At 42.5% G+C, this 26,794-nt stretch overlaps 1 protein-coding gene across 2 annotated transcripts in view; it reads left to right on the top strand.

Moving 5' to 3' along the window:
- Positions 1-20,539, top strand: part of ANKRD55 (ankyrin repeat domain 55) — a 74,406-nt gene extending 53,867 nt beyond the window's left edge. Inside the window, exons 9-11 of one of the 2 annotated variants that reach the window (XM_032775359.2) lie at positions 85-752; positions 6,889-6,990; positions 19,543-20,539. In XM_032775359.2, coding sequence (XP_032631250.1) covers positions 85-752; positions 6,889-6,990; positions 19,543-19,826 — 1,054 coding nt within the window. In that variant the 3' untranslated portion in view covers positions 19,827-20,539. Of the gene's footprint in view, positions 1-84; positions 835-6,888; positions 6,991-19,542 lie in introns of both variants that reach the window. The other variant, XM_032775361.2, reaches the window with a different exon arrangement.
- Positions 20,540-26,794: the final 6,255 nt, after the last annotated feature.

Raw genomic sequence — 26,794 nt, 5'->3', positions numbered from 1 at the left:
TTGTACAAAAACTCTGCACAATTTCCACTTTCTGTTCACACATTTATTTATTTATTTTATTTATTTATTTTATTTATTTTCTAGTAGACCAGAGCCAGTCCATCACCCTCCGTCACAGAACAATAAAATCCTAAAGAAGGAAGGAAGATTCAGTATGTTTAACCAAATCTTCTCCTGCAAAAAGAAGAAAGATGATCAAAAAACAAACCAGAAAGACAGAGGCAGAGACAGATATCAAAGGGAAGAGACCTCGGAAGTGGATGACATTATCACTACATTTGATTGCATTATGGACACGAACTCTAAAGACAACTCCGAGGAATGTGTGACTGCTGTTGACTTTAAAAGAAAGAGCACAGACACCCAGAAGTACCTCATATCAGAAAAGAAGCAGCCAGAGTGTAATGGACTTCCTCCAATAAGAACACAAAGTCTCCCCCCCATTACTATAGGCAAATCTTTTCTAACAACTTCCCAGAGTGCAACTTCAAGTGTCTCCTTGGGTAGTAATGCCTACCATTTTGCACACCAATCTCAGAAAAGTAGAAGTGAACATGATTTGCTAGATCACAGAAGTAGCTGCCAGACTTTATCAGACAATCCTTGGAACACAGATGCTAACCAAATACTCTCGTATGAAGTCTGTACTCCAACTTCTTCAGATAAACTGATAGATGGTTTGCTCTCTGAAAGATCCAGCCATGTGCTTTTGTGCCCTCCCCATCTTCCCTATCTGCCTAGTTCTCCATCAGGTAATTTCTTTGTTCAATATCCCCCGTATCATCTAATCTCTACAGACATGGCAGGTTGGATAGGGGCATATTGGAAATATAGGTAAGTCTGAGTGCTGATATTTCTAATTTTTTTAGTTTATTCTTCCTGTATGCAATAGGATTCCCAAAACAGCATCTTAAGATATTTTTAGTTAATATATTTTCAGCACTTCAGTTATATGTGCTGTGTTCAAATTTATGTTGTCTTCAGTGCTGAATTAAAGTTGCTAAATTTACTGAGAGAGTAAATGCTTTAATCTAGTATTTTGTAAGCTGTTCTGTAATGATAATGAAACGACAGATGAGCCTGAGCTACAAGGTTCTGAAATGAATTTGGAGCTGATGTTTGGCAGTTTGGGATCCCATGTTTTGATTCATGTCTGTCTCTTCATGAATCTGTCTATCAGGCCCTGATTCAGGAGATAATTTAAGCATACGAGCAATGTTAACTTCATTCCCAATTGTACTTCTCGCATGCTTCAATTTCAGCACATGCTTATGTACCTTCACAAAGTGGGATCTGATAGTGCACCAAGCACCGTAATATCTAGATGCTAACTGAAAATTAAACAACCCCCTCCCCCCCCACTGCTATTTGTACACCAATTCCAAGAATAGATGTAATTTAAGTATTTGTATCTACCACCACTGCTGCTGAGGGACCATGTCAGAGCCTACTGCCCTTCAGTTCAAGGAGGACTGGAAAGGACTCCTTTATGACACTCCTAACTGGTCAAATGCATCACTAATGAACCATGGCTGCCTCATGCATGGCAGTGAAAATTGAACAATCCACTAAGCTACTTGCTGCACAGTAGCTGAACTTTCATTACATTTGTAATAGAGATTCTGTAGACAAGATCATTTCAGAATAACTGATGCTGTGAAAATAAGGCTAGAAATTATTTGTAAGGGGTTAAATAGAGCCAGGTCCCTAAAAGTTTGACAGACTTTGGCTGATTAAGTTCAGACAGTCTGGGACCCCAGATCTCTGCCTAGATGTGTTTTCCCCCACCTTCCCCTTTGCCATCCTTCTCACTACATGTACCCAAGACTCCAGGTGAACTAGCAGTGACTAATGTGATGCAGTCACCTTTAGACTGAACTCATCATGGTTCACTTCACACAACCCCTATGAAACAAATCCTGTCAGACTTTTTTGCACTGTGAGAGTTCAGTAGTCTGTGTACAGGCTCAGCTGCTCTTTAACAAGGAAAATTTTCCAACAATAGGATGATTCCCATTTTGGTAAAAAGCTACCAAGGAGGCTGAGGAATTGTTTAGGATATGCAAGAGGTTTTCACTAGGGATAAAACTGAATAAAGGAAAATGGAGGCTGAATATCTGAAACATTCCTCAAAGGAATTGTCTGTTGACTGTGGAGTACTTTCACTGGGACGTGATGAAAGCCCTATCACTTAAGTAATTTAAATCTACATTGTTGGCTTTTGTTAAGATGGCGTAATATGGTAAGGGTCAATCCTACTATGCTGGAGGGCGGGAGAGATGGAGGCACACACAGGATCACCTAATTGCTATTTTTCCAAGAGTTTTTTATGTCTTAAAGTCCCAATCCTGCAAATGAATCTGCAAAAGTGGACACTTGTACCCACATAGATACCCCATTAACTTCCATGGATCCTTGGGTGGGCGTAAAGGTCTGCCTGCATGAGTCTGCTTGCAGGACATGTCCCAAGCATGGAACCTACAGGAAACAGTTAATTCATTATGGTGGGGAGCGCTTTTTGTGTATGGAAGGGAAGAATGTATCCCCTTATCTCTAATGGTTTACAATTTACAAATTACAGTTAGAAAATTAACTTACTAAATAAAGCTGGAGCACTGTGAGAGTTCAGTAGTCTGTGTACAGGCTGAGCTGCTCTTTAAGAAGGAAATTTTTCCAACAATAAGAAGATTCCCATAAGGTAGAATAGAGGACATCCATTGAAATGAATAAAACAAGGGCAGCTTGCTAGTTGATGGAAATATATTGCATAGCCCAGGTATTGTCTTTAAATATCATGATAGAAAAGAGCTGCGTGTGTTGTCTAAAAATGTGTCTGCTGGTGTAATTAGGGTCACCTGAATCCCTGAGTTAACACTGCATTTACTTTATGAATTCAGAGCCTCATGGCTCTTACTTTAGCTCTGGATTTTTAGTCCTCTATAGCTTTCACAGGATTTCCCTGCCTGCAGAATGGTAGAGGTTTGGAAGTAAATTAAGGTTCTCCTCTAACAGCTGGGCTTGATATAGGGGAGGCCCTTTTATAAAGCCCATTAACTTCATTTTGCACAAGGGGTAGGGACTAGAGAGAGAGAGACACATTTGGCTTTTTATAGTAATTAAATGTTAATATTCTTTTCCTCCATTTTCTTTACTGACAATGGTTGCTACATATAACTTCCTGTCCACCGAAAATATAGGACAGAATTACGGTTATCAGTCATTTGGGGTTTTTTTAGTAACTGAAGTTAATTTTCAAGTCATTATCTCAGCTGAAATTCAGCATTTAAGCCCTTATATGGAGTTATCTTTGCTAAAATTTAGAGCTATATTTTATGCTAATACTACTGAGACATCTGTCATGAAAAGGGATTTTTTTTCGTGGTTTTTTTGTACTCTTGGAAATGAAAGCTCAGCTGATCTATCCACTGATTGCCCTTTGAATAAATGTCAGGCAAGTTTGGTGTTGGTAGCATTGGGCATTTTGAGCCTTACCATCTTACCACTGGCACAAATTTGAACAAAAAACACTTTATCTTGGATTGTCTCCATCAGTGCATGACCTTGGTAGAACCAGGATGATCAACTACCCCAAAAAGCATTGGCAATATTGCAGCAGAAACTCCTGTCAACTGTAGCTTTGAGTTGGTATCAGCAATAGAGAACATTTTGCTTAAATGAGCCTTGCCAGTATATCCCTTTGTAAAACAGACACAACCCTTCATCCACTCTGTGGACCGGAAAGGAGATAAATTACAGAAATTCCAAGCAATATCGGAAAGGGAACCCCTGTATGGGTGGAAAGGCAGGTGCAAGAGATGTTTCCCACCACCACCATGTAACCACCTCCTGCCCTTCTTTATTGTTCATTTGTTTGTTGTGTATATTGCTAAGCCATCAGGCACAAGACTATACCTTGTTGTGTGTTTGTACAGCACCCAGTACATCTTGAGTGCTATGATAGGTAATCTAAAAATTGGGCTAATAATAAAAAAGGGAGCATGTTTTGGCAGAGAGGGTAAGGAGCTGGCAATAGCTGATCTGTGTGACCTGGTCCCTTTTTCAAAGCTAAGGGGTAATTTGATACCCTATGCACCAGAATTTATTTCTGTGCCACATGAAACCCCAATGGAGGGATCATGTGCCAATTTACAAATGGGGTGCAAATAGCAACAACACAGCAGCAGTGCCAACTGTCATAAAACTTGCAATGTAATAAAATGTCAGCAAAGATTACAACATTTTACAATCAAAACAACATATCCTTACTACCCCATACAAAAACAAATGCCATCAAAGTATGTACTTTGAGCCCAAAGAAAACATTTGGGAGAAGAGAAATTCTCTCTGCATGGTGAAATACATCCACTTTATTCCAGACCTTCTAACCAACAACAAGGATTAAAATATTAGGGTTGGAAGGGACCTCAGGAGGTCATCTAGTCCAACCCTCTGCTCACGCAGGATCGATCCCCAACTAAATCATCCCAGCCAGACCTTTATCAAGCCTGACTTTAAAAACCTCTAAGGAAGGAGATTCCACCACCTCCCTCGGTAACCCATTCCAGTGCTTTACCATCCTCCTAAGTGAAAAAGTTTTCCCTAATATCCAACCTAAACCTCCCCCACTGCAACTTGAGACCATTACTCCTTGTTCTGTCATCTGCTACCACTGAGAACAGTCTAGATCCTTCCTCTTGGGAACCCCCTTTCAGGTAGTTGAAAGCAGCTATCAAATCCCCCCTCATTTTTCTCTTCTGCAGACTAAATAATCCCAATTCCCACAGCCTCTTCTCATAAATCATGTGCACCAACCCCCTAATCATTTTTGTTGCTCTCCGCCAGACTCTCCAATTTTTCCACATCCTCCTTGTAGTGTGGGGCCCAAAATTGGATACAATACTCCAGATGAGGCCTCACCAATGCCGAATAGAGGGGAATGATCACGTCCCTCGATCTGCTGGCAATGCCCCTACTTATACAGCCCAAAATCCCATTAGCCTTCTTGGCAAGAAGGGCACACTGCTGACTCAGATCAAGCTTCTCGTCTACTGTAACCTCTAGGTCCTTTTCTACAGAACTGCTGCCTAGCCATTCAGTCCCTCGTCTGTAACAGTGAATGGGAATCTTCCATTCTAAGTGCAGAACTCTGCACTTGTCCTTGTTGAACTGTCCTTGTTAACTTCATCAGATTTCTTTTGGCTCAATCCTCTAATTTGTCTAGGTCCCTCTGTATCCTATCCCTACCCTCCAGCGTATCTACCACTCCTCCCAGTTTAGTGTCATCTGCAAACTTGCTGAGAGTGCAATCCACGCCATCCTTCAGATCATTAATGAAGATATTGAACAAAACCAGCCCCAGGACCAACCCTTGAGGAACTCCGCTTGATAAAGGCTGCCAACTAGACATGGAGCCATTGATCACTACCCATTGAGCTGGATGATCTAGCCAGCTTTCTATCCACCTTATAGTCCATTCATCCAGCCCATACTACTTTAACTTGCTGACAAGAATACTGTAGGAGACTGTATCAAAAGCCTTGGTAAAGTCAAGGAATAACACATCCATTGTATCCTAGTCATTCATATCAAAGCATATAATTATGCTCTGTTGCCATTTTGTCACCACACTTCCTCATTTATGAAATAAGTCCTTCTCTTTCGAGAAATAACAAAATCCCACAGTCAGTCAATCTCATACACGTGCATTCAAATTAAGCAAAACCAACAGTTTCCAATTTAAAGCATCACAATAGAGCCAACACAGCTTGACTATAGTAATGGAAGCAGATCGACATTCTCTGCTACCTTGAAGCTTATGTAGTCATTTATCCTCATGCAAAGTGGATGTAAGATAGTGACAGCATTTGACAACCATTTGACTGTATTAGGGACTAAACAGAATGCCAAACAAAGGAAAAGCAGGTCTAGGGAGTTCACCAGCATTTAGACTCTAGTGATGGGGCAAAATCTATGATTTCCACAGGTGTTCTTCATATTTTTACAAAGCTATTTTGACCTGATTCAAACCCCATAGAAGCCAGTGGACAGATGCCCATTGCTTTCAATGGGCTTTGAATCAGGCCTTTTGTCCAGAACTGGTGAGATGAATTACACTTGTCTACATAGAGGACAGTAGGCCTGGTCTACTCTAGGGGGCGGAGACGATGTAAGATACTTCGACTTCAGCTACGCTATTCCCATAGCTGAAGTTACGTATCTTATTTCAACTTACCTCCTGTCCTTATGGCGCGGGATCGACGGCCGCAGCTCCCCCTGTCAACTCTGCTACCTCCACTCGCCCTGGTGGAGTTCCGGAGTCGACAGGAGCGGGTTCAGGGATCGATATATCGTGTCTAGATGAGACGTGATATATCGATCCCTGATAAACCGATCACTACCCGCCAATCCGGTGGGTAGTATAGCCATACCCTTAGGTATGAAACACTGACTTCAAGACCTCAAATGAGAACAGCAAACTGTCTATACTACAGATGGACGCACATGCAAGTGTTCAGCCCTATTGGCTTCCAATGTGGATCTAGTTACAAAATGTTGGGTCAATTTTAAACAAGACAGTACAAATGAGTGTTTCGCACAAGATGAGAGAACGGGAACCAGAGTGACAGTAACAAGGTCATGTTGTTATCTAGACTTTTTATGTGCACAACTTGATGTCAACTCATTTTTATAAATGAATGTAAATAAATAGATATCAGCAATCACCACTGAGCTTCTGTCTAGCCATTTTCAGTTGGTTTTTCTATAGACAAGAAGGTACCTATTTCTGAATATTAACACAGAAGTTGTTAGTCTACCAGCAAGTAGAGTACTGTCATGCTCCATATTATTTCCAAGTACATATAGTATGCATATATTTTTCTATCACAGGGAAAAGTTTTCAACAGATGTCCCTAGACCGACCCAAAGTAAAAGACCTTACTCCTGTACGGAACAATCTAGCTCCGATACCAGACCACTGTGTTCAGAAAAGTAAGTAGAGCATCTATATTACTGTAGCACTCCTATGTGAATCTGTAAAGCATTTGTATTGGGATTGTTTTTCAATTTTTCTTTATCCCAGATGTGTTTGATATAATTGGTCTAGCAATAGTTATCAGCATTATCATATAGGAGAATTTAATTCTAAGATAGCAAGGGCTGGAATACATTGCAGATGTAGTATGCGCAGCCTTCAGTAGAAGTGAAAGTGCCTTGTACCACTCTGCTTTGGAGTATCTAGGAAGGGCTGCTACCAATGTTTTAATACTGAAGAGCAGGGATGTATATACAATGTGCTGTAGACCCTTATGATAGGTACAGTGCCACTGAAAAGTGAAGATGTATCCTGCTTGGTGCATTTTGGAGCAATGCTTGATGTGTGCAATAAAAACATGGATACACAATGGCTCTACTATAGATAACAGCATGAAAAAAATCCATCATCTCCCATATGTCCTTGTCTGTGATCATGGCCAGAAAGATAATTAGATCTGGAACTTTGGGTGCCTACCACACACCAAGTCGTTTTCTTGAGAGAGAGACCGTGCACAAGTGAGAAGGTGGTCTGTGCTGATCTTTTGCTCTGTATTATGGTCTGGTGCTTAGACTTGATCTTAAGCAAGAGCGTATAACTTTACGTCCTCATATTCAGTCTAATGTATTGTATTATATATTGCACAACAGACCTTTCAAAGCATTAGTTTATCTGTCTCCAGTAACCTAGGTGTCTTAAGTTTTGACAGTGTGCACATTACCATGGTGTCTGAGCTGCTAGATAATTTTGGGTCACTATTTCATCATAGACAGCTACAAATGTGTGCAGTTTATGGGCCAGAGACTCACAATCCTATCTGCAAGTGAAAGGATGGGAGGTGGAACTTTAGGCTGTCTCCTACTTCACAGGAAGCTGATGGCAGTTGCCTTCACTCATTCTCTACAGCTGTGCTCGGTGCTTGCAATTATGGCTGTCTTGGTAGCTTCTGCTGTAATCAAGGGGAGCAGGAAGACAGTGAGGGCCTCTCTTGCTGTAGACTGCCAGCCAGTTCCTCTTCATTTCCATGGGAACCCCAAGAGAGCTGCTGCAAGAGCAAAGAGAGCCCGTCCCTGCCCCAGTTATCAGCACCGGCAGGGGAGAGAATATTTAAAAAGTCAGGACAGAGGCCAGTGTCTGAGCTTTAGCTGGAGCCAGACACAGTGAGGCACTTGGAAGTGACAACCAATGCCAGCCCCACTCTCAGCACAATAGCATGGTCTCACATTTCTGTGCTCCATTAAGTTGCAAGTCCAGACATCTGTTTTGAATGAGGATTTGTGGATTTGCCATTTATCAAAGCACAAATCAGCCAGGTCCTACAACATCAACTTTTAGAGCTAAGCAAAAGGCTTCTTGCCCATTAGGACCTGAGTTCTACCACTCCGGAATCTGTGTGTCTGCAGTTGAAGTTGACTACATTGCTAACAACAAAAAAATAAAGGAAGCTGCGCTCTTTATACTGCTCTGCACATTAATGATGTTTCCAGCCAGGGTGATGGGAAAAAGAACCCTGAACTCTGCTGTTGTCTAGAAAGTAAAAGAGAAACTCATGTTCACCACTTCTCTTTTGAAGCAAAGACATGAAGAATGCTTAAGTGACACTCCATGTCATCAAAGAAAAATTCTTTAGCTACTTGAAGAACCAGAGCTTCAAGCTTTCTCTTTAATTTTAAACTCTGTTTAAATATTATCTGCTCATCCCCAATTAGCATACTGTTGTTAGGTATAACTTTCAATGGCGGATTTCATAGTCATCAGTATTTATGTAGACTTAATAATTCACACAAGCAATCAGGATTTTTTTCAGCTACAAGCAGCATATTACTGTTAGAGGTGTGAGATATTAATGTTTAGCAGCAGTGCCATATACAGGGTATCATCTTTCCTAGGGCAGGGGAAATAACAAAAAAAAAAAGCTGCTTGCAAAACTGATTACATGTTTTACTTGCTGTAGAAAACAGCAGAGAAAAACTTAAATATGACAGGTGAAATCCAACACTGTTGGGGTTTATCTTACTCAGGTAAACTTCCCTGGGCGTAAAACTTCAGGAGTGGAAACCTAGATCTACTCAAATTGATTTCAATATATCTCGGTTTCCACTCCTGAAGTTTTACTCCCAGGGAAGTTTACCTGAGTAAGAATGTTAGGATTCAAATAGAAAAGACAAGATGCCATGATTTTTTAATTAAATTGAAACAAGTGCTAAATACATAGAATAAAAAGGTGAAAGAAAACACAATAAAAGTATAAAAATAATTAGAAAGAGAACTGAAACCTCTGTGAATGTCAACAGAAAAGGTACATCCCCTCAAAAAAACGGAAGAGAAGCAAAAAAAGGAAGATGTATTCGCCTTAAAATAACTTTAAAAATACCTTTTAGAAAGAAGTTTATAAGTAGCACTGAAGCAGGAACATACGAAAACAAACAACATATGGTGGGAGGAGCTACTAGGCTGGCTTTAAGCCATCATGTTGATCTCCCAATCTTGGGCTTCTTCTGGGAGCTGGAGACATTAGTCTCTAAGGAGCCACAAGTACCCCTCATTCTTTTAACTTCCTATGGCTGCCCTGTTGGCCTGAAATCTATGCAGAGTTCAGTGCTGCTGCCCCACCCCCAACACACCCTTCCTGTCCCTGGTATATACCTCCTAAACGAAGGCTTGCAAAAGGGTCCTCAGAAGACAGCCTTAGGGCTGACTTTCACAGCTCCTGCAATGGAGGAGTCCTCCCCTGGCAAATTATTGGGCTTTTAAGCAGGGCCGGCTCTAGCCATTTCGCCACCCCAAGCACAGCGGCATGCCGCGGGGAGCGCTCTGCCACTCGCCGGTCCCATGGCTCCAGTGGACCTCCCGCAGGCGTGCCTGTGGATGCTCCACCGGAGCCGCGGGACCAGCGGACCCTCCACAGGCACGCCTGTGGGAGGTCCACCGGAGCCGCCTGCGGCCTTCCCGGCAACTGACAGAGAACCCCCTGTGGCATGCTGCCCCAAGCATGCACTTGGTGCGCTGGGGCCTGGAGCCAGCCCTGCTTTTAAGGCCCCCTTATACTGCTCTGGCCCTTTTCTTGTGGCAGAAAGGGGCTAGAACTGTGGTGAAATTCTCACCCCTTAAATATAAATATGAGTAGATCTGGTTCAACAGATCAACTTTGAAAATAGGAATAATGATCATTTTTGCCATTATTCTTTATAACTGAAAGTTTCTTCATCAGCATGGGCTGAAAAATAATGTTCTACTATAGAGAATTCCACAAAGAATTCTCCTCTTTCAGAATGCCTGCCATCTCCTATTGGTCTCAGTGGGAGGAGGCTAAAAATGCCCTTTGCAAAGAAACCCTCCTTCAAAATGACCACTGCCTCCCATTTTTCTCAATGAGAGTGAAGCCAAGCTGCACTCAGGGAAGTTGTGGACTCGGGCCGCCATCTTCTTTGAGGGCAGGTTGGCGTCACTCTCATTGAGAAAAATGGGAGTCAGTGGCCCTTTTGAAAAAGGGTATCTTTGAAAGGTTAGCCCTCTACTCTCACTTTCTTCATGTGTAACAAAGTGGTTGAATCTCCGTTTTAAGTGAAAAACCTCAATTTTTAACTTACGGAAGTGCCAGTCACTGTTCCAAATATTTCCCCAACCTTTGCCTTTCCAACCAGTATTATTTCCATTTTGTCATGACTTATCCTGCTACATTCTCTTTCCAAGTCTTACCTATGATGCCTTTGTCCTCACTCCACAGTTGCTCTTCTAGCATCCCCTGGGCACCACCTCTCTGACAATCTTCCTCTTGTCTCTGCAGACACAAGCAGTTCACAATAGTCATACTTGAGCATTGAGGAACCCAGGGCTGGACAGGCATAGAATTGCTGCTGGAGTCTTTTTCTTCCCCAGAGGACTGTTCCTGCCCTGCCCTGCCCTGCCCTGCCAGCGGAGCTGCCCAGCTAAGGCAGGCTAGTGCCTACCTGTTCCAACACTGCACTGCGCCCCAGAAGTGGCCAGCAGCAGGTCCAGCTTCTAGGCAGGGGGCCACGGGGCTCCACATGCTGCCCCCACACCAATCACCAGCTCCACACTCCCATTGGCCAGCGAGGGCGGTGCCTGTGGGCAAGAGTCACATGGAGCTGCTTGTATGCCTCCGCCATGGAGCCGGACCTGCTGCTGGCCGCTTCCAGGGTGCAGCATCATCTGCGGTGTCAGGGGACAGACAGGAAGCCTGCCTCCGCACCCTGGCTACACCACTGATTGGGAGCCACCAGAGATAAGCCTGTGCCTCAACCCCGCACCCCAATCCCCTGCCCCAGCCCTGGGCATTCCCCAACCCGGATCCCCTTCCTGCACCCCAAACCTCTAATCTCTGGCCCCATCCCAGAGCCTGTACTCCCAGCCCAGAGCCCTGACCCCATCCCAAACCCCAATCTCCTGCCCTGCCCTGAGCCCCCCGCAAACCCAGAGCTCCCTCCTGCACCCCAAACTCCTCAACCTGCACCCCCTGCCCCAGCCCAGACCCCCCTCCCACACCCTGAACCCCTCATTCCCAGCTCCACCCTGCAGCCCTCAGCCTCAACACTCTGCCCTAGCCCTGAGCCCCTCCCACACCTTGAGCCCCTCCCACACCTCAAACCCCTCATCACCAGGTCCATTGGGTCACAGGTATCAAAAATTTTCTTCAACTGGGTCCCCGGAAAAAAAGTTTGAAAACCACTGTCCTAGAGGGAGTTTTTGCTTTATTCAGGATCCGACAGACAAACAGGGCTTGACTTCTGGCCACCTCATCTTGCCTGTTTGAAAGAATGTTACTATGTAGTGGCTTCTGATGCTTGGTGGTGACATCACCACAGCACAGCAGGCCCGTGCAATGTTCTCTAAACCACTTACACTTTTAGTTAAGGGCTTAAGTGAGTCTTGGTGTTTAGGGCCTTCTGTAGACCCTTTGCACTGGTGTGAATTTCACTTAGGTGAATAACAATCTGCAAATGTCACAGATGTTGAGCTTAGTGTTGTCCTCTTAAGAAATGAGTGAGTTCCTCTGGATGTGTTTGGTTTCTGTGCAAAAGTCTCCACTAAACCAATTCTACCACATGCCACAAAATAGCAATCCTGACCCTTCCCTTTTTAGCACATTACACTGCATGTGTGCCAGGAGTCATCCAGGCAAATTCTGTACAAAGTGACGCAAACCATAATCGGTGCATTTTTTCTTTTAAAAATGTTTCTTGAATTACAGTATTAACTATTAATGAACTATGAATCTGAGCTATGCATCATGTTAAACTGCAAAAGACCAGGCAGCTGGCTTACAATACTGCCTATTACACACCATGATAACTTGGTTTGTGTGCTTTGATCAAGATTGAGTTTGGAATAGACTTGTGTGTTTAGAAGCTAGTAAAAATTAAAAAAAAAAAAAAAAAAGACCTCCAGTACTTTTAAATCTTTTTTATAAGAATCTGCTTTGCAACAAACTGGCCATTCTGGACTTATTGTTCATGGCAAATGAAGAATTATTAGATAGGCATGAGGCTTTGGAAGGGGATGGTTGGGAGAACTTCAACCTTTGTTATATAATGCATACAGCAAAAAAAAAAAAATCCTATCTATATATGGAGAGAGGAGCTGTTCCAGTGTCCATTGCAGTCAACAGAAAAACTACCATTGACTTAACAGGAGTTGAATCAGGTCCTTGATGCACAAGGGAAAATTCGGCTTCCCTATTCCCTGTGTAATTCTGCAGGCATAGAGGGTCCTGAGCATGACAATACTGTTCTGATTCCACTCTGCAGGGGCAGGTGGGATTCAGGGATTCCACATAGGGTTCTACAAATCACAGAGCTTCCCTAGACGTCAGCTTGGAGGGAAGTAATGAGATTGTCTGAAGAAGAATAGGCATGGAGGCAGTGAATCCTCAATTAGTTGGGGTGTCTCTCTGGATTAAGTTTAGAAGTGTGAGCAACAAGGGTAATGTCATGGTGGGAGTCTGCTATAGACCACCAGACCAGGGGGATGAGGTGGACGAGGCTTCCTTCAGGCAGCTAACAGAAGTTACTAGTCACAGACCCTGGTTCTCATGGACTTCCAATCACCCTAATATCTGCTGGGAGAGCAATACAGCAGTGCGCAGACAATCCAGAAAGTTTTTGGAAAGTGTAGGGGACAATTTCCTGGTGCAAGTGCTGGAGGAACGAACTAGGGGCAGAGCTCTTCTTGACCTGCTGCTCACAAACAGGGAAGAATTAGTAGAGGAATCAAAAGTGGATGGGAACCTGGGAGGCAGTGACCATGAGATGGTCGAGGTCAGGATCCTGACACAAGGAAGAAATAAGAGCAGCAGAATACAGACCCTGGACTTCAGAAAAGCAGACTTTGACTCCTTCAGGGAACTGATGGGCAGGATCTCCTGGGAGAATAACAGAAGGGGAAAGGAGTCCAGGAGAGCTGGCTGTATTTTAAAGAATCCTTATTGAGGTTGCAGGAACAAACCATCCAATGTGTAGAAAGAATAGTAAATATGACAGGCGACCAGCTTGGCTTAACAGTGAAATCCTTGTTGATCTTAAACACAAAAAAGAAGCTTACAAGAAGTGGAAGCTTAGACAAATGACCAGGGAGGAGTATAAAAATACTGCTCAGACATGCAGTAGTGAAATCAGGAAGGCAAAATCACAATTGGAGTTGCAACTAGCAGGGGATGTTAAGAGTAACAAGAAAGGTTTCTACAGGTATGTTTGCAACAAGAAGAAGGTCAGGGAAAGTGTGGGTCCCTTAATGAATAGGAAAGGGAACCTAGTGACAGAGGATGTGGAAAAAGCTAATGAACTCAATGCTTTTTTTGCCTCTCTCTTCACGAACAAGGTCAGCTCTCAGACTACGGCACTGGGCAGCACAGTATGGGGAGAAGGTGACCAGCCCTCTGTGGAGAAAGAACTGGTTCGGGACTATTTAGAAAAACTGGATGAATACAAGTCCATGCACTGCATTCGAGGGTGCTAAAGGAGTTGGCGGATGTGGCTGCAGAGGCATTGGCCATTATCTTTGAAAACTCATGGTGATCGGGGGAGGTCCCAGATGACTGGAAAAAGTCTAGTGCCCATATTTAAAAAAGAGAAGGAGGAGGATCCAGGGAACTACAGGCCAGTCAGCCTCACCTCAGTCCCTGGAAAAATCGTGGAGCAGGTCCTCAAGGAATCAATTTTGAAGCACTTGGAGGAGAGGAAAGTGATCAGGAAAGTCCGCATGGATTCACCAAGGGCAAGTCATGCCTCACTAACCTAATTGCCTTCTATGATGAGATAACTGGCTCTGTGGATGAGGGGAAAGTAGTGGACGTGTTATTCCTTGACTTTAGCAAAGCTTTTGATACAGTCCTCCACAGTATTCTTGCCAGCAAGTTAAAGAACTTGGATGAAAGGACTATAAGGTGGATGGAAAGCTGGCTAGATCATTGGGCTCAATGGGTAGTGATCAATGGCTCCATGTCTGGTTGGCAGCCTTTATCAAGCGGAGTGCCCCAAGGGTCCGTCCTGGGGCCGGTTTTGTTCAATACCTTCGTTAATGGTTTTGAGGATGGCGTGCATTGCACCTTCAGCAAATTTGCCGATAACACTAAACTGGGAGGAGTGGTAGATACGCTGCAGGGTAGGGATAGGATACATAGGGACCTAGACAAATTAGAGGATTGAGCCAAAAGAAATCTGATGAAGTTCAACAAGGACAAGAGCAGAGTCTTGCACTTAGGAAGAAAGAATCCCATGCACTGCTGCAGGCTAGGGACCAAGTGGCTAAGTAGCAGTTCTGCAGAAAAGGAGCTAGGAGTTACAGTGAACAAGAAGCTGGATATGGGTCAACAGTGTGTCCTTGTTCCCAAAAAGGCTAATAGCATTTTGGGCTGTATAAGTAGGGGCATTGCCAACAGATCGAGGGACGTGATCATTCCCCTCTATTCAACATTGGCTGAGCCAGACAGTTCAAAAGAGGCCTGACAGGACAGGGAGAGAGACCTAGCCCAAAAGCTCCTGAAGGATGCTATAAAAACCTTTCCCTGGGAGAAAGACCTTGCTTGCTCAGCCCAGAGGGGCAGAAATTTCAATTATTCTCCTTTCCTTTGCTACTGTGACAAACTGTAAGACTTTGCAGAGTAAGCGAGTGATAAGAAGTGACCCCGGGAGGCAGCCTTAAGGCACTCCTGGGTGCCAGAGCCCAGTGGAGTTGGAGGGCCCATGTTCCCCTACCAACCACCTTGTTACAGAGGGCACGAAAACCTTTTCTTCCTGACTCTCCCTTGGGGAAAGCCAGAGAGGGTAAAGACTTTGCAAACTGCCTGGCTGGAACTCAACACACTCAGGGGTCACTAAACAGACTGAAAGTCATCTGCCCACCACCCCTTCATGGGGGTGTGAGGCCCAATATCTTTCTTGAGACTCTGTTTCCCCACAGAGGATATGGCTAATTGGTGACCTGGCCAGAAGGTCAGGTTAACACCTACCAAAAGGCAGGCGTCCCCAGGACATGACAGTAGCCAGTGAGACACTTTGGAGGTGAGGTGAGTTAAGACCTAGTATCTTAACCACTAGGCAACATCACCGGTGAGCCACCCTTGGCAACTTAGTGGAAAAGGGGCAGTCATCATAGGTCTGTGGTAAAGTGTTGAAAGAAAAAAAAATCATGGATATGGACAAACTGTTGAGGTGGCTGATGGACAGCCAGTATTAACAGAACCAGCTGTTCCACCATAAATGGGTGACTAGCAACAGCAGTAAGCATCACAATGACAGCAGCAGTAGCTCAACCAGGAGCTGATGGCACAACAGTTAGAGCAGCAACAACACCTGGTCCAGCAGATGGTGACCCTTTCACAACCACCAGGGGCAAGTGCAAATCTTGCGTCCAGAACCCCAAACCCTGCCCCAACACTAAATCTTCTGGTAAGGTGGCTGGGGACAACTCTGATGCTTTCCTTACTAGTTTTGAGAAGATTGTGGCAGCAGCTCAATGGCCATCTGAACTCTGGCTGTTTTGCCGGCACCTTATCTTACCAGGACTGCTCAAGCAGCTTATCAGAGCCTCAATGCCATGGATGTGCAAGACTATGCATGGGTCAAGGTAGTCATTTTATACATCTTTGATATCATGGCTGAGACCCACCAACAGCACTTTCCACCAGGATCCCAGCCTCAAGCAGTGGCTCAAAGCCTTAAAGAACATTGTTGGCTGTGTCTCCAGTTGAGCAGGTCATGCTCAAGCAATTCACGCAGATTCTCCCAGCTGGCAGACATGGATGAGTGTTGTGACACAGGCCTGGGACACTGACTGATGCAATAAGGCTGTCAGAAAATTATATGGTGACCACATGCCTGGCCACTGGAACACTGAGGCCTCAATATGCTCATTCCAGAGGATCACAGACTCAGATCTATGGGCCCAGCAAGGGGGATGCCCCTTGGGGTACTGAATGCCAAGCCCAGTCCCCTGGATGATCTGCAGCTATGGATGACCTGACCAGAGGGTTAAGTGGACACCCACCAGAAGGCAGACTACCTCAGGACATGACCGTAGCCAGTGGGAGACATTGGAAGTGGGGAAAGTAGAGACCTATCATCCTAACCACTTGGCGACACTGCCAGTGAGCACCACCTATCACACAAGGTTAAGACTGGCAGAGTCTCAAGGAGTTTTCTGGTGAGACAGGCAGAATGGTGTAGCAAGGAATGGACACATGCAACTTAAGCTCCAGTAAAGCTCTCGCTTACACAAGTAGTGGGGTAACAGTGGCTTATGATCTTGGGCACCCAAAGACAGACTCAAAGATACCTGGGAATTCACATCTCAAACAACCTAGAAGAGCTTTATAATTTAAATGTCAAATCTCTACTTCAGCAAATGAAAAGAGATCTGGAGTGCTGGGGGAAGTATGCCATTTCGTGGTTGGGAGAAATAGTCACGGTCAAAATGAACATTTTGCTAAGGATATCTTTCTTTTTTCAAAGTCTTCCTGTAATCATCCTGGATAAAAAGCCTAGCAGAAATACAGAGGATGGTGTTAGAATTTATATGGAATAAGAAAAGATGAAGTGTGAGTGCAGATATTTTCTTTAGACCAATTGAACAAGGTGGATTAGCTATTACAAATATTCTGTGGCACTACCAAGCCAGCCCGCTCAAAGTTGAGAGCACTCTAACCCAGACAAATACTGGGTCTTCTATTTAACAAGAAAATTGGAGCAGTATAAATATTGCTAGGCTACCATGGACCAATTAAAAAAAAAAAACATGCCCTCCAGAAATTTATGGTCATCCTTAAGTGAAGACTCCACTACAGGTTGGGATAGAGCTAAAGATAAAATAAATCCCTTTCCCCCATTGCAAATATTCCAGATTTTAACCCAAATTATGAATCAGAAAGTCTAAAGACTGAAAAGGCCATGGAGTACAAACAGTTGACCAGTTTTCAGAAAAGAGGCTTTTCTAATTTAATTAGAGCTCAAAACTAGCTTTAACTGGCTCACTTTCCTATGGTACCAGTACTTTGAAGTTAGGCATTATGTTTCTTAACTTTCTATAAAAGCTCTTTTATAAGGAAAGCCAACTTTAATAGAAGAGATGGCGTATAGTCAGTTAGGTGACTGAGACATTATAACTAATTTATAATCACTCTTTGCAGACAACTTTCTTAACAAAAAAAGTGTCAATATGAGACAAACTGGGAAAAGCATATGGATAGGTAAATTACCTAGAAAAGAGGACAAGCAATCTCAGTGTGTAGCAGAATTTTTTTTAAAAAAAAAATAAGGTCCTTCAGATACTGTTTCAATGGTGGCTCACACTAGTCAGGTTAAAGAATATTTATAGATTGAATGGGGATAAATGTTGGAGAAATTGTGGTGGATATTTCCAGTCAGTGGAGTAGTGGGGTGCAATTTGTAACCAACATGTCACAAATTACTGGATATTTAGATATTGGTTACCATTTTATTCAATACTCAAAGTACATTCACCTCTACAAAAAAAAGCACACCAGTTAATTATTTTTATTAACATTCAGTAGACATGCCTGGTTTGTTAAATATAATTCAATAGATCACTAGAAACAATATGTCATGGATAGTGTAAAGATGCTCACTTTGTAATATGCATCACACACACTATGTTAAGTAGAGAGATCCAACAATTATATGTTTCACCAAACCAAAGCTCGCTGTCATAACATTTATTGTATTGTCTCTAATATTTATATGGCTAGGATTTTTAAACCTATTAAACTATCCTAAATAAAAACATGTTTAAAAAAAGACTTAGATGTGTAACAAACAGGCCATTATTTTGTCTGCACATTTTTGATCTGCTATTCTTTCTAAAGGTACAATTAATCAGTAAATATAGATTCTACAGTGTTCCATATATAGCAAATCTACTCTTACCAGGTAAATTCAAAGATTGTTTAAAGTGGACTTGTAGGACAAGATCCTCAGTGTATATAAATTGCCATAGCTCCATTGACTTCAGTGAAGATACTCAACCGACACCAGCTAAGGATGATTCTAACATGTCATCTAGACTCTGTTGACTCTAACAACAATTGATCCAAATTATCCTCTATTGAATCATAAGAATATAAGAATGGCCATACTGGGTCAGACCAAAGGTCCATTAAGCCCAGTATCCTGTCTTCTGACAGTGCCCAATGCCAGGTGCCCCAGAGGAAATGAACAGAACAGGTAATCATCAAGTGATGCATGTCCTGTTGCACATTCCCAGCTTCTGGCAAACAGAGGCTAGGGACACCATCCCTAATAGCCATTGATGGACCCATCCTCCATGAATTTATCTAGTTCTTTTTTGAACCCTGTTATAGTCTTGGCCTTCACAACATCCTCTAGCAAAGAGTTCCACAAGTTAACTGTGTCCTGTGTGAAGAAATACTTCCTTTTGTTTGTTTTAAACCTGCTTCTTATTAATTTCATTTGGTGACCCCTAGTTAATCAATCTACATCTGGATTAATTCTATTGTTTTCAATGGCATTACACTAGATTTACACCAGATTAAGAGAGGAGAATCTCCTCCTTGTTGGCTTGTAGAATTTACTTAAACTTGTGCAAAGAAAATCCCCATCAGGTGGGTTGCAAGGAAGGAACAAAGATTGAAGAACTGTCAAAGGAAGGGAGGGAGTCATGAAGATTCATGTTCAGATAAGTTTTGGATATGTATCCATGTGTTTCAGTGATTATCAAAAGTGAAGCTATGCAGGCTCACAGAGCCCTAAAAACTCCTTGTAAATAATCTGTCATTGGCATTGTTTGCTTGGTTATCACAAAGAAAAGTATTTCCACACATAATTAGTTCTGCCAGGATGTGCTTTAAATTACTTTAATTCTTTGCTCATTTTCCATACTGTTTCTAAGTTTCATGGGTTCAATTTAAATGCACATAATACAAGATAAACGTACAAGAATACAAAAGTGACAAACTGACAAATTATAGAATTTGTTTCTGACTTTCTGGGCACTCTTTTTCTCTTTTTTTTCCTCAGTCCAGCTACCACCTACTGAAGTTTCTCAGGGTGTCAAGAAGTCAAAGTCTCTGTCTTTAAACTCCTTAAGAACTGGCACAACTATACTCCCACCAGCACTTACCTTCAAAATCCAGAGAGGAGGACTTTCTCAAAGTCATTCACTGCATTCCTTCTTACCTGTTCTATCAGGGGAATCTCTCAGAACAAGCCGTGTCCTGCCTGCTATCCCGAGCCAGAAGGGGTCCACTCTCACAGTGGAATACTTTAAGAAATCTTCCAGCAAATCAGACAGTGAAAATTAGCTCATCTTGCTGGCCTCGAGCACATAGGTGGAAATATTTCTAAGCTTTTTATTACAAGATTACTATACGATAGAACCTCGCTAATCCACACTAATGAAAGCTGATGTGAACTAGACTGTTAATGATTAAACAATTTAAAAAGCAAGGATACTGCATCACACAGAATTTTGTGCGTTGTTTTGACATTTTAAGTGTCGTTTTAATTTATGATTAATTTGATAGTAAGTAGTAAATATATTGTAGTATATTTTGTGAAAGGAGACCCTAATAGCAGACAACCCCACTACAGCACTGTGCTATTAAATCTTTGCTGAGAAGTAGGGCTAGAATGCCAGGATTTGTGTGATAAGTCATAGAGTGTTTGGATAAGTGAAACATGAGTTTGTCCGGTTTTACTCTAGTTCACAAAGCAAAGGCTCTGATGCTGAAAACCAATATTTTTAAAAACTAAAATTCTGAACTCTAAAGAAACATCAGTTTTGGTATATCAGCTGTTATTTTCCAATTTATTTCTAGCACATTTTCTACACTGTGAATTTGTGATGTTTGTGATCTCCACATGCCAAAAAAAATGTAATACAAAAAACAAATCTTTGCAGGACAGACAGGGACATACCACGGGCCTTTCAAAATGTTTGCTGATTGCACAGATTGATTTATGTATCTGATTTACTTAATACTTTATATTCTTCAATAACAAGACACTGTATTATTTTCATATAACAAAGATAATTCAATCAGATTGGTGTTATTAGCTGTTATTTCATCAATTTAATCCTTCTGATCTACAAATTTAAAAAAAAATCAAAACTGAAAGCCTTTTAATCAACAGTAATTTGAGTTGCATTATATGGGGGAATGCTCTATGGTCTTTTGCAAAACATTTTCTAACACTGTATTCCATTGGAGGCTGACAGAGTTAGTCAGCGTATGATTGCTTCAGGGTGCTCATCTCATTACTTTGCCATATTTCAGTCTTCAGCTAACAATCTACTTCTCCATTTCTAGTCAAATACGTGGGCTGATTAGCTCCAAATCCCACTCTGCCAATGAGAATGGAACAAGCACTCCCAAGTAGTTTTAGATACATGTTTTATTAGCTACATGATTCTTTCTTAACTGCCTCACAGTAGAGGCCAAAGCCAGCACAACATACTCCGAGGTATTCAACCTATGCAAGTGCCAATACCTAAGTTTCTGATTTCAATGCAAGATGACCTAGTCAAAGAAAAGGATGGCTTGTCCTTCTCATGGGCAGTTTTTTGTCTCAGGACACTTAACAGTCAAGAGCTGTTCTTGGAAAGGAGAGTGGAAAGAACTCATATAAATGCGTTCCTGATTCCTGTGCTTGCACCTAAGCACCTGATCCAAATGTCTGGCCCTAAATGCATGGGCCTGAAAGCATCCAAATCCTCTGTAGCTAGGTGGATAAAAAGCTGTATCACTGAAGCACACTCAGTCAATGGTAAACCAATTCCACAAGGATGCAGATCCCACTGAATGCATGCACAACAGCCTCCTGGGCAAAAAGGGTGGCAGCCGCTACAGAGGAAATATGCAAACCTACCATTTGGACATCTATGAACGTGTATAACACTGTACAGATGTGAACACAACAGTCTCAAGACCCACTCTCCTGGAACGATGTTATTACATCAGAACCTAAGCTTTCATGAAAAAAGTAAGTTTCTAGCCCTCATAGTTGCACAGAAAGTTTGAGAAGGTCACCCAAGTGTTACCAGAGTGATGTCTGCCTCTGTATGCACGCTGCCTGAAACAATAGCTCTGAGACATGTGCCCTGCCTCTCAATAGGGTGTGAACTCTAAGTCTGGCCCAAAAGGGGCACTGTATGTGGCCTGGCCCACCAAACATTCACTGAAGCAGATATACCCTGGCTCCTCGGGTAAGTACTTAATGACTCTCTGTTGCCACTCTTGTCCTTTGCAGGATGAAAGAAGCAGATGCCTGTTGGCTTGCAGGGAGAGGGACTCTGCTTCTTCTCCTGGGGGGAGAAGGACCCCCATGCCAAGGCCTTTGCCTCTCTGGAAAGCAGGGGGATCCTTCTGCCATTGCCCCTACTGTTCTTGAGAGGAATGGGGACTCAGCCCCTACTCCAGGGGGAAGTGTCTCCTCCCAGCTGTGCCACTGCCTGTCCAGGGAGTAGGAGGACCCTAGACTGCCCGTAGGGAAGTGGTGTTGGGCCATGTACCAGTCCAGCAGTTAGCTGTTATGTAGTTGGTCTCTACAAATCCAAATGGGGGCAAGGCCACAGCAGCCCGATATGATGATGTCTCTAGGACCCTGGATCACCTTAATCTAGAGACTGGGAGAGAAGTCTGGATCCAGAATGGAAAATGTATTACCTGGAAATGTGAATAAAGTAGCATTGTTTCTTTTCTGGACTAACCACTTGCTTAGCCTTCCCCACCTAAGACAAGTTCTTCAGGTAAAAAAGCATTACTACCTAAAACATTATATATAATCTACTAATAAGAATGGAATGTTTCCTTACAGCTTTGGGAGTATTCATGTGGATTGGGACACAGCCAACAGATCCCTGGACAAGTCTGAACTGCCTCCAATATTCTAAGAAGAGTGAGACAGCACGACCAAGCTTGGGCTAGGGGTCAGGTTATTCCCAGAAAATAAAGTATCAGGTAACAAATGTACCTGTCCATAAAGGTTTTATCAGTCTTGTGCAGACAAATCTGAGTAATGAACTAATGTTGCCAGCCATTTTCAGCTGAAAAGAGGTCTAGATCAAAGAAAATACTTTCTTCCAAAGACTACATAAAATCCAAACTATGTAGAATTCAAGTAGGATTAATTTGAAGCTGGAAGCACCATTGTTCACTATAACAACACTCAGGTTTCAGAGCAATAGCTGTGTTAGTCTGTATCAGCAAAAAGAACGAGGAGTACTTGTGGCACCTTAGAGACTAACAAATTTATTTGGGCATAAGGTTTCTCTCATAGTATGGCAACATGCATTTTTTTCATGTCGTGTGTGTGTGTGTCTTCCTACTGTATTTTCCACTCCATGGATCTGATGAAGTGGGTTTTAGCCTACGAAAGCTTATGCTCAAATAAATTTGTTAGTCTCTATAATAGCACTGTATCACACATCTTCACTATAATAATGTACAGTGTTTTGTATGCTAGTCAGGCAACCTCAGCCGATTGACATTTTCATACTGTATGCTTTTTCCTTTTTCCCCAAAAGATAATGTTTCTTTTCCAGTGGTCCACAAATCAGGAAAGCATCCCATTTAAAATTAAGCATGTGCTTAAGTTCTTCCCTGAATAGAGATGGACTTCTGTATGTGCTTTTCTGAATTAGGGCCATATACATTTTTGAAATGGTGTTTTGATGCATTTCCATGAGGTTCTGGTAATTTATACAATTGACAGTATGCCAAACATTGAACTTGAAAACATCCAGAACATGCTCTGAGAAAGCACTCAATGTAATTCCCAGAAGCAATCTCACCAGGAACTATCCTGACCTCTTTGGCAATGAAAGCTAGTAATAGCAGTGCAGTAAATAAATAAAAAGACAACAAGTTTACAATCTCTCTTTTGACTGGGAACATATTGTTCATTTCAGAATACTGTATATAAGACAATAAATGAACCAGTAATTACTCCAACCCCAAGAGGTCATTGTGGCCTGAGTTTTCCTGGAAAATAATAAGGAAATGGAGTATTTAAGGTTAACACAATTGATTATTGGCTGCCAAGAAATGCCTGATGAGGCAGGCACAACTGGTTTTATTTATTTATTTAATGGGTGAAATGACTTGGACAAGTTCTCCTGTCAGTTACACCAATATAACTTTTTGGGTGTTGCAGCAGTATCACTCAGAGAAGAGTTTTGCCCAGTGCAGAGATCTGGGAATGAATGTATACACATATGAAATATTTACCAACCAAAATACAATATTGTCAAATGCATTTACATACTGTAACATAGTTTACATTCAACATATTCTTACACTTACAATAGATTTGTAGAACCAAAGACTGACTCCTGTCAAAAAATGTTTTCTTTTGAAAATAAGATGCACTCCAGTCTCCCTAAGTATTTAGTCCGTTGCCCCTACCCAGTAATATATTTACCCCAATATACAGAGTTCCACCTTTCCACTATATTGTGCAGGATGTTTTAACTGGAGTCATTATTGTTTAAAGAAAGAAATATTCATGTGTAAAATGATGTTTGTGCAACTATCCTCATATAGCCTGATGGGGAAAAAAATAATCTGATATTTGGGGACTGAATGCTCGTTCAAAAGTCTTCAGTTTCCATAGTAGTGAACATACTATAATATCTAAAAAAGTAAGTTAGTTCTTAAAATCACACTAGCAAAATCTTAAAAGTCACACTAAAAATACGTACTTCTACAGACAAAGTTCCCCACTGTTAAAATGTCTTCATGTAGTCACTTAAGGGCCAGTTCTGCTTTGTCCATGGAACTCTTACAAACATTTATGGTGTTCTGTGTCTGGTGCCCTTACTGGGTAGTAGCTGAACATTTTTAAAAGTCGTAGTGTATAATGTATTCATAGTTTGCGGTTTCAGACTCTCTTGAAAAAATAAGTGTTTAATGTCTTTTCACAGTTTTCCAAGTATGTCCTCATTCACAGAGGCTTTTTTCCATCTTCAGTGTGGCTATTTTTCAGTACACGTGAGGAATCACATGCCACAGTAGCTTAAAAAGCTATATAATCCTTTATCACTGTCCCTTGGGTCTTTTTCTCCCAGATATACTTCATTCTTTGCAAGTGCAAATGAGAGCACTATTCATTGGCAGTAGTGAGGTTGTGCTATCCTAGTGGAGAAGTTCAATTAAGATTACCATTTCTGAATCATAGGGCCACACTGCACTCAGCACAAAGCCCTAAAAGGGAGCAGAAGGTAAAACATCCCTGGTATTCCCAAGGGCTGACCAATGTAAATCAGAACTACCTCAAGATTCCTATAACTATGCCAGCAACTAATGGCCCTAATAGGCCATTACGTTACTTAAGGATCATAGGAGCACTGCTGCATTCTACACATGCCAGCACTTCCTGGGCACATATGCTCTCTCTGCCAAAGAGATGAAGCAGGGGGTTAGAGCTGGTTATGCCACCACCCAGGGATTCCCCAACATGAGGTAAAACCATTTACAGGGTTAAGGCAATTACATGCCCCCTTGGTGGAGTATTGGGGGGATAGGACCTAGCCCATCTTTCATTTGAGACACATGTGGTTCAACCAAGAAGGCAGCTGACACAGTTTATTATGTGTTTGGAATTGTGAGGGGCTCTCAAGGCTCTGGAATACAATTAGGATTTCTTACCTTGGTCCCTTTCCAATTAATAAATCTGCCTCCTTATTTTCTCAAAATACATTTACCATGGAAAACAAGACCTCACTGACTTCTTCGATTTGTGTTTCTCAACCAGTGGGTCGAGACCTCCTAGAGGGGGTCTCATAAGTTGATCAGAGAGGTCACAAGGTATTGAACATTTTAATACAATCTAAAGCAAAGAAAATCTCGCTTCTCCACTGCCCACACACCTTTATTCTTAAAGGCCAAGTATTCTCTGTCAACCACTTGAAACACTCATATATAGGCTTATTGTTATCATTGCTGTATTCTTGACTTCTACTTTTATAGTAAATGTAAGAGGATCGTGAACATTTTTTACTTCAAATAAGGGGTCACCAGTAAGCAGTTGACAGGCATTGTCCTAGACCATAAGATCATTGTAACAGCCAGTTCCATTCCGCCCTTGGTTATTCTCTTTATTGCTAACCACCATGTGAAGAAGATAAAATGCTTCCCTTCCATAAAACAACCAACATGGGAGAAATTTCTCAAAAACCACAACTGAACTGCCAGTTTCCAAGAAATTCTCCCTGAAGTCTTGCAGGGCTGAGAAGGAGTTATGGCTTTAAACCTTGCAGGACATCCATTAAGAGAACTGGTTCTATTGTGCAACTCTCTCGCAAGACACATGTCTATGCCCTACTTTAATGCTGGATATCTGCATGCAAAATTTCTACTCAGAAATTTTGCTGGCTCCTTACAAAAACATAATATGTGGAAGAACTTGTTCCACAGCTCAGCTTCCCTCTAGTATATGATCAGATTTGTTACTACTAAGTAACATCTGCTTTTAGTTCCTTTTTTCCAAACTTGAGCTTGTTGCAGGATCAGCTCTTACACCCAGGTTGTGGTTATTGTGCAATTCTATCTCACATGCTGCTGTTCTACTACAACTATTTTAAAGCATAACTGAGGCCTTTCCCCATACTATTCCTGATGCATGGTTTGTAATAATCAGTGTCAAAGAACGAATGTGAAAGAACTAGTGAGTCAAGGCTTGCAGCTGCATCTTCTCTGAACCTTTTGGAAGAAACAACCATGGAGAATTCCAGCACCACCTCCTCCCTTATCCTCGGGATAATTCCAAGTTCTTCAGGCTCATTGCCTCTGACTGACAGACAAAAACTAAAGCTGGTCAGGATTTTTTGGACAAAACCTTTTTGGCAAAAAATGCCTGTCATGGAGTGGCCAAGCAATCAAAGGGTTAATACAGGCACTGCTGATTCGCAGCCTCACAGCAGGAGGATAAAAGGGCTTGGAAGCAGAAGGGTGAGGTGGCGACTAGAGGCGTGAGCATGCTTGAGGAAGGAACTCCTGTTGGCAGACTGCTAGGGAGCCGTGCAAGGACAACACCCCAGAAAAAGACCAGCAAGCTGGAGAGCTGCAGAGGCCCGGGGGAAAGAAGTCACTGTCAGAGTTGGCAAAACCTGGTCCTTCTTGTCTAGCTAGAGGGCCCAGAGCTGGAATCCAGTGGAGTGGGCAGGCCTGGGTTCCCCTACCACCTCCCTGCCACAAAGGCACTGACTCCATGGGTGCTCTGGGGCTAGAGCACCCACCTCAGCACCCACCAGCAGCCCTGCTAATCAGCT

This window comes from Chelonoidis abingdonii, chromosome 6 (genome assembly GCF_003597395.2).
Source record: "Chelonoidis abingdonii isolate Lonesome George chromosome 6, CheloAbing_2.0, whole genome shotgun sequence".
NCBI lineage: Eukaryota > Metazoa > Chordata > Testudines > Testudinidae > Chelonoidis > Chelonoidis abingdonii.
The sequence above is the reverse complement of the archived record's forward strand: the minus strand, read 5'-3'. Positions and strand labels throughout refer to the sequence as shown.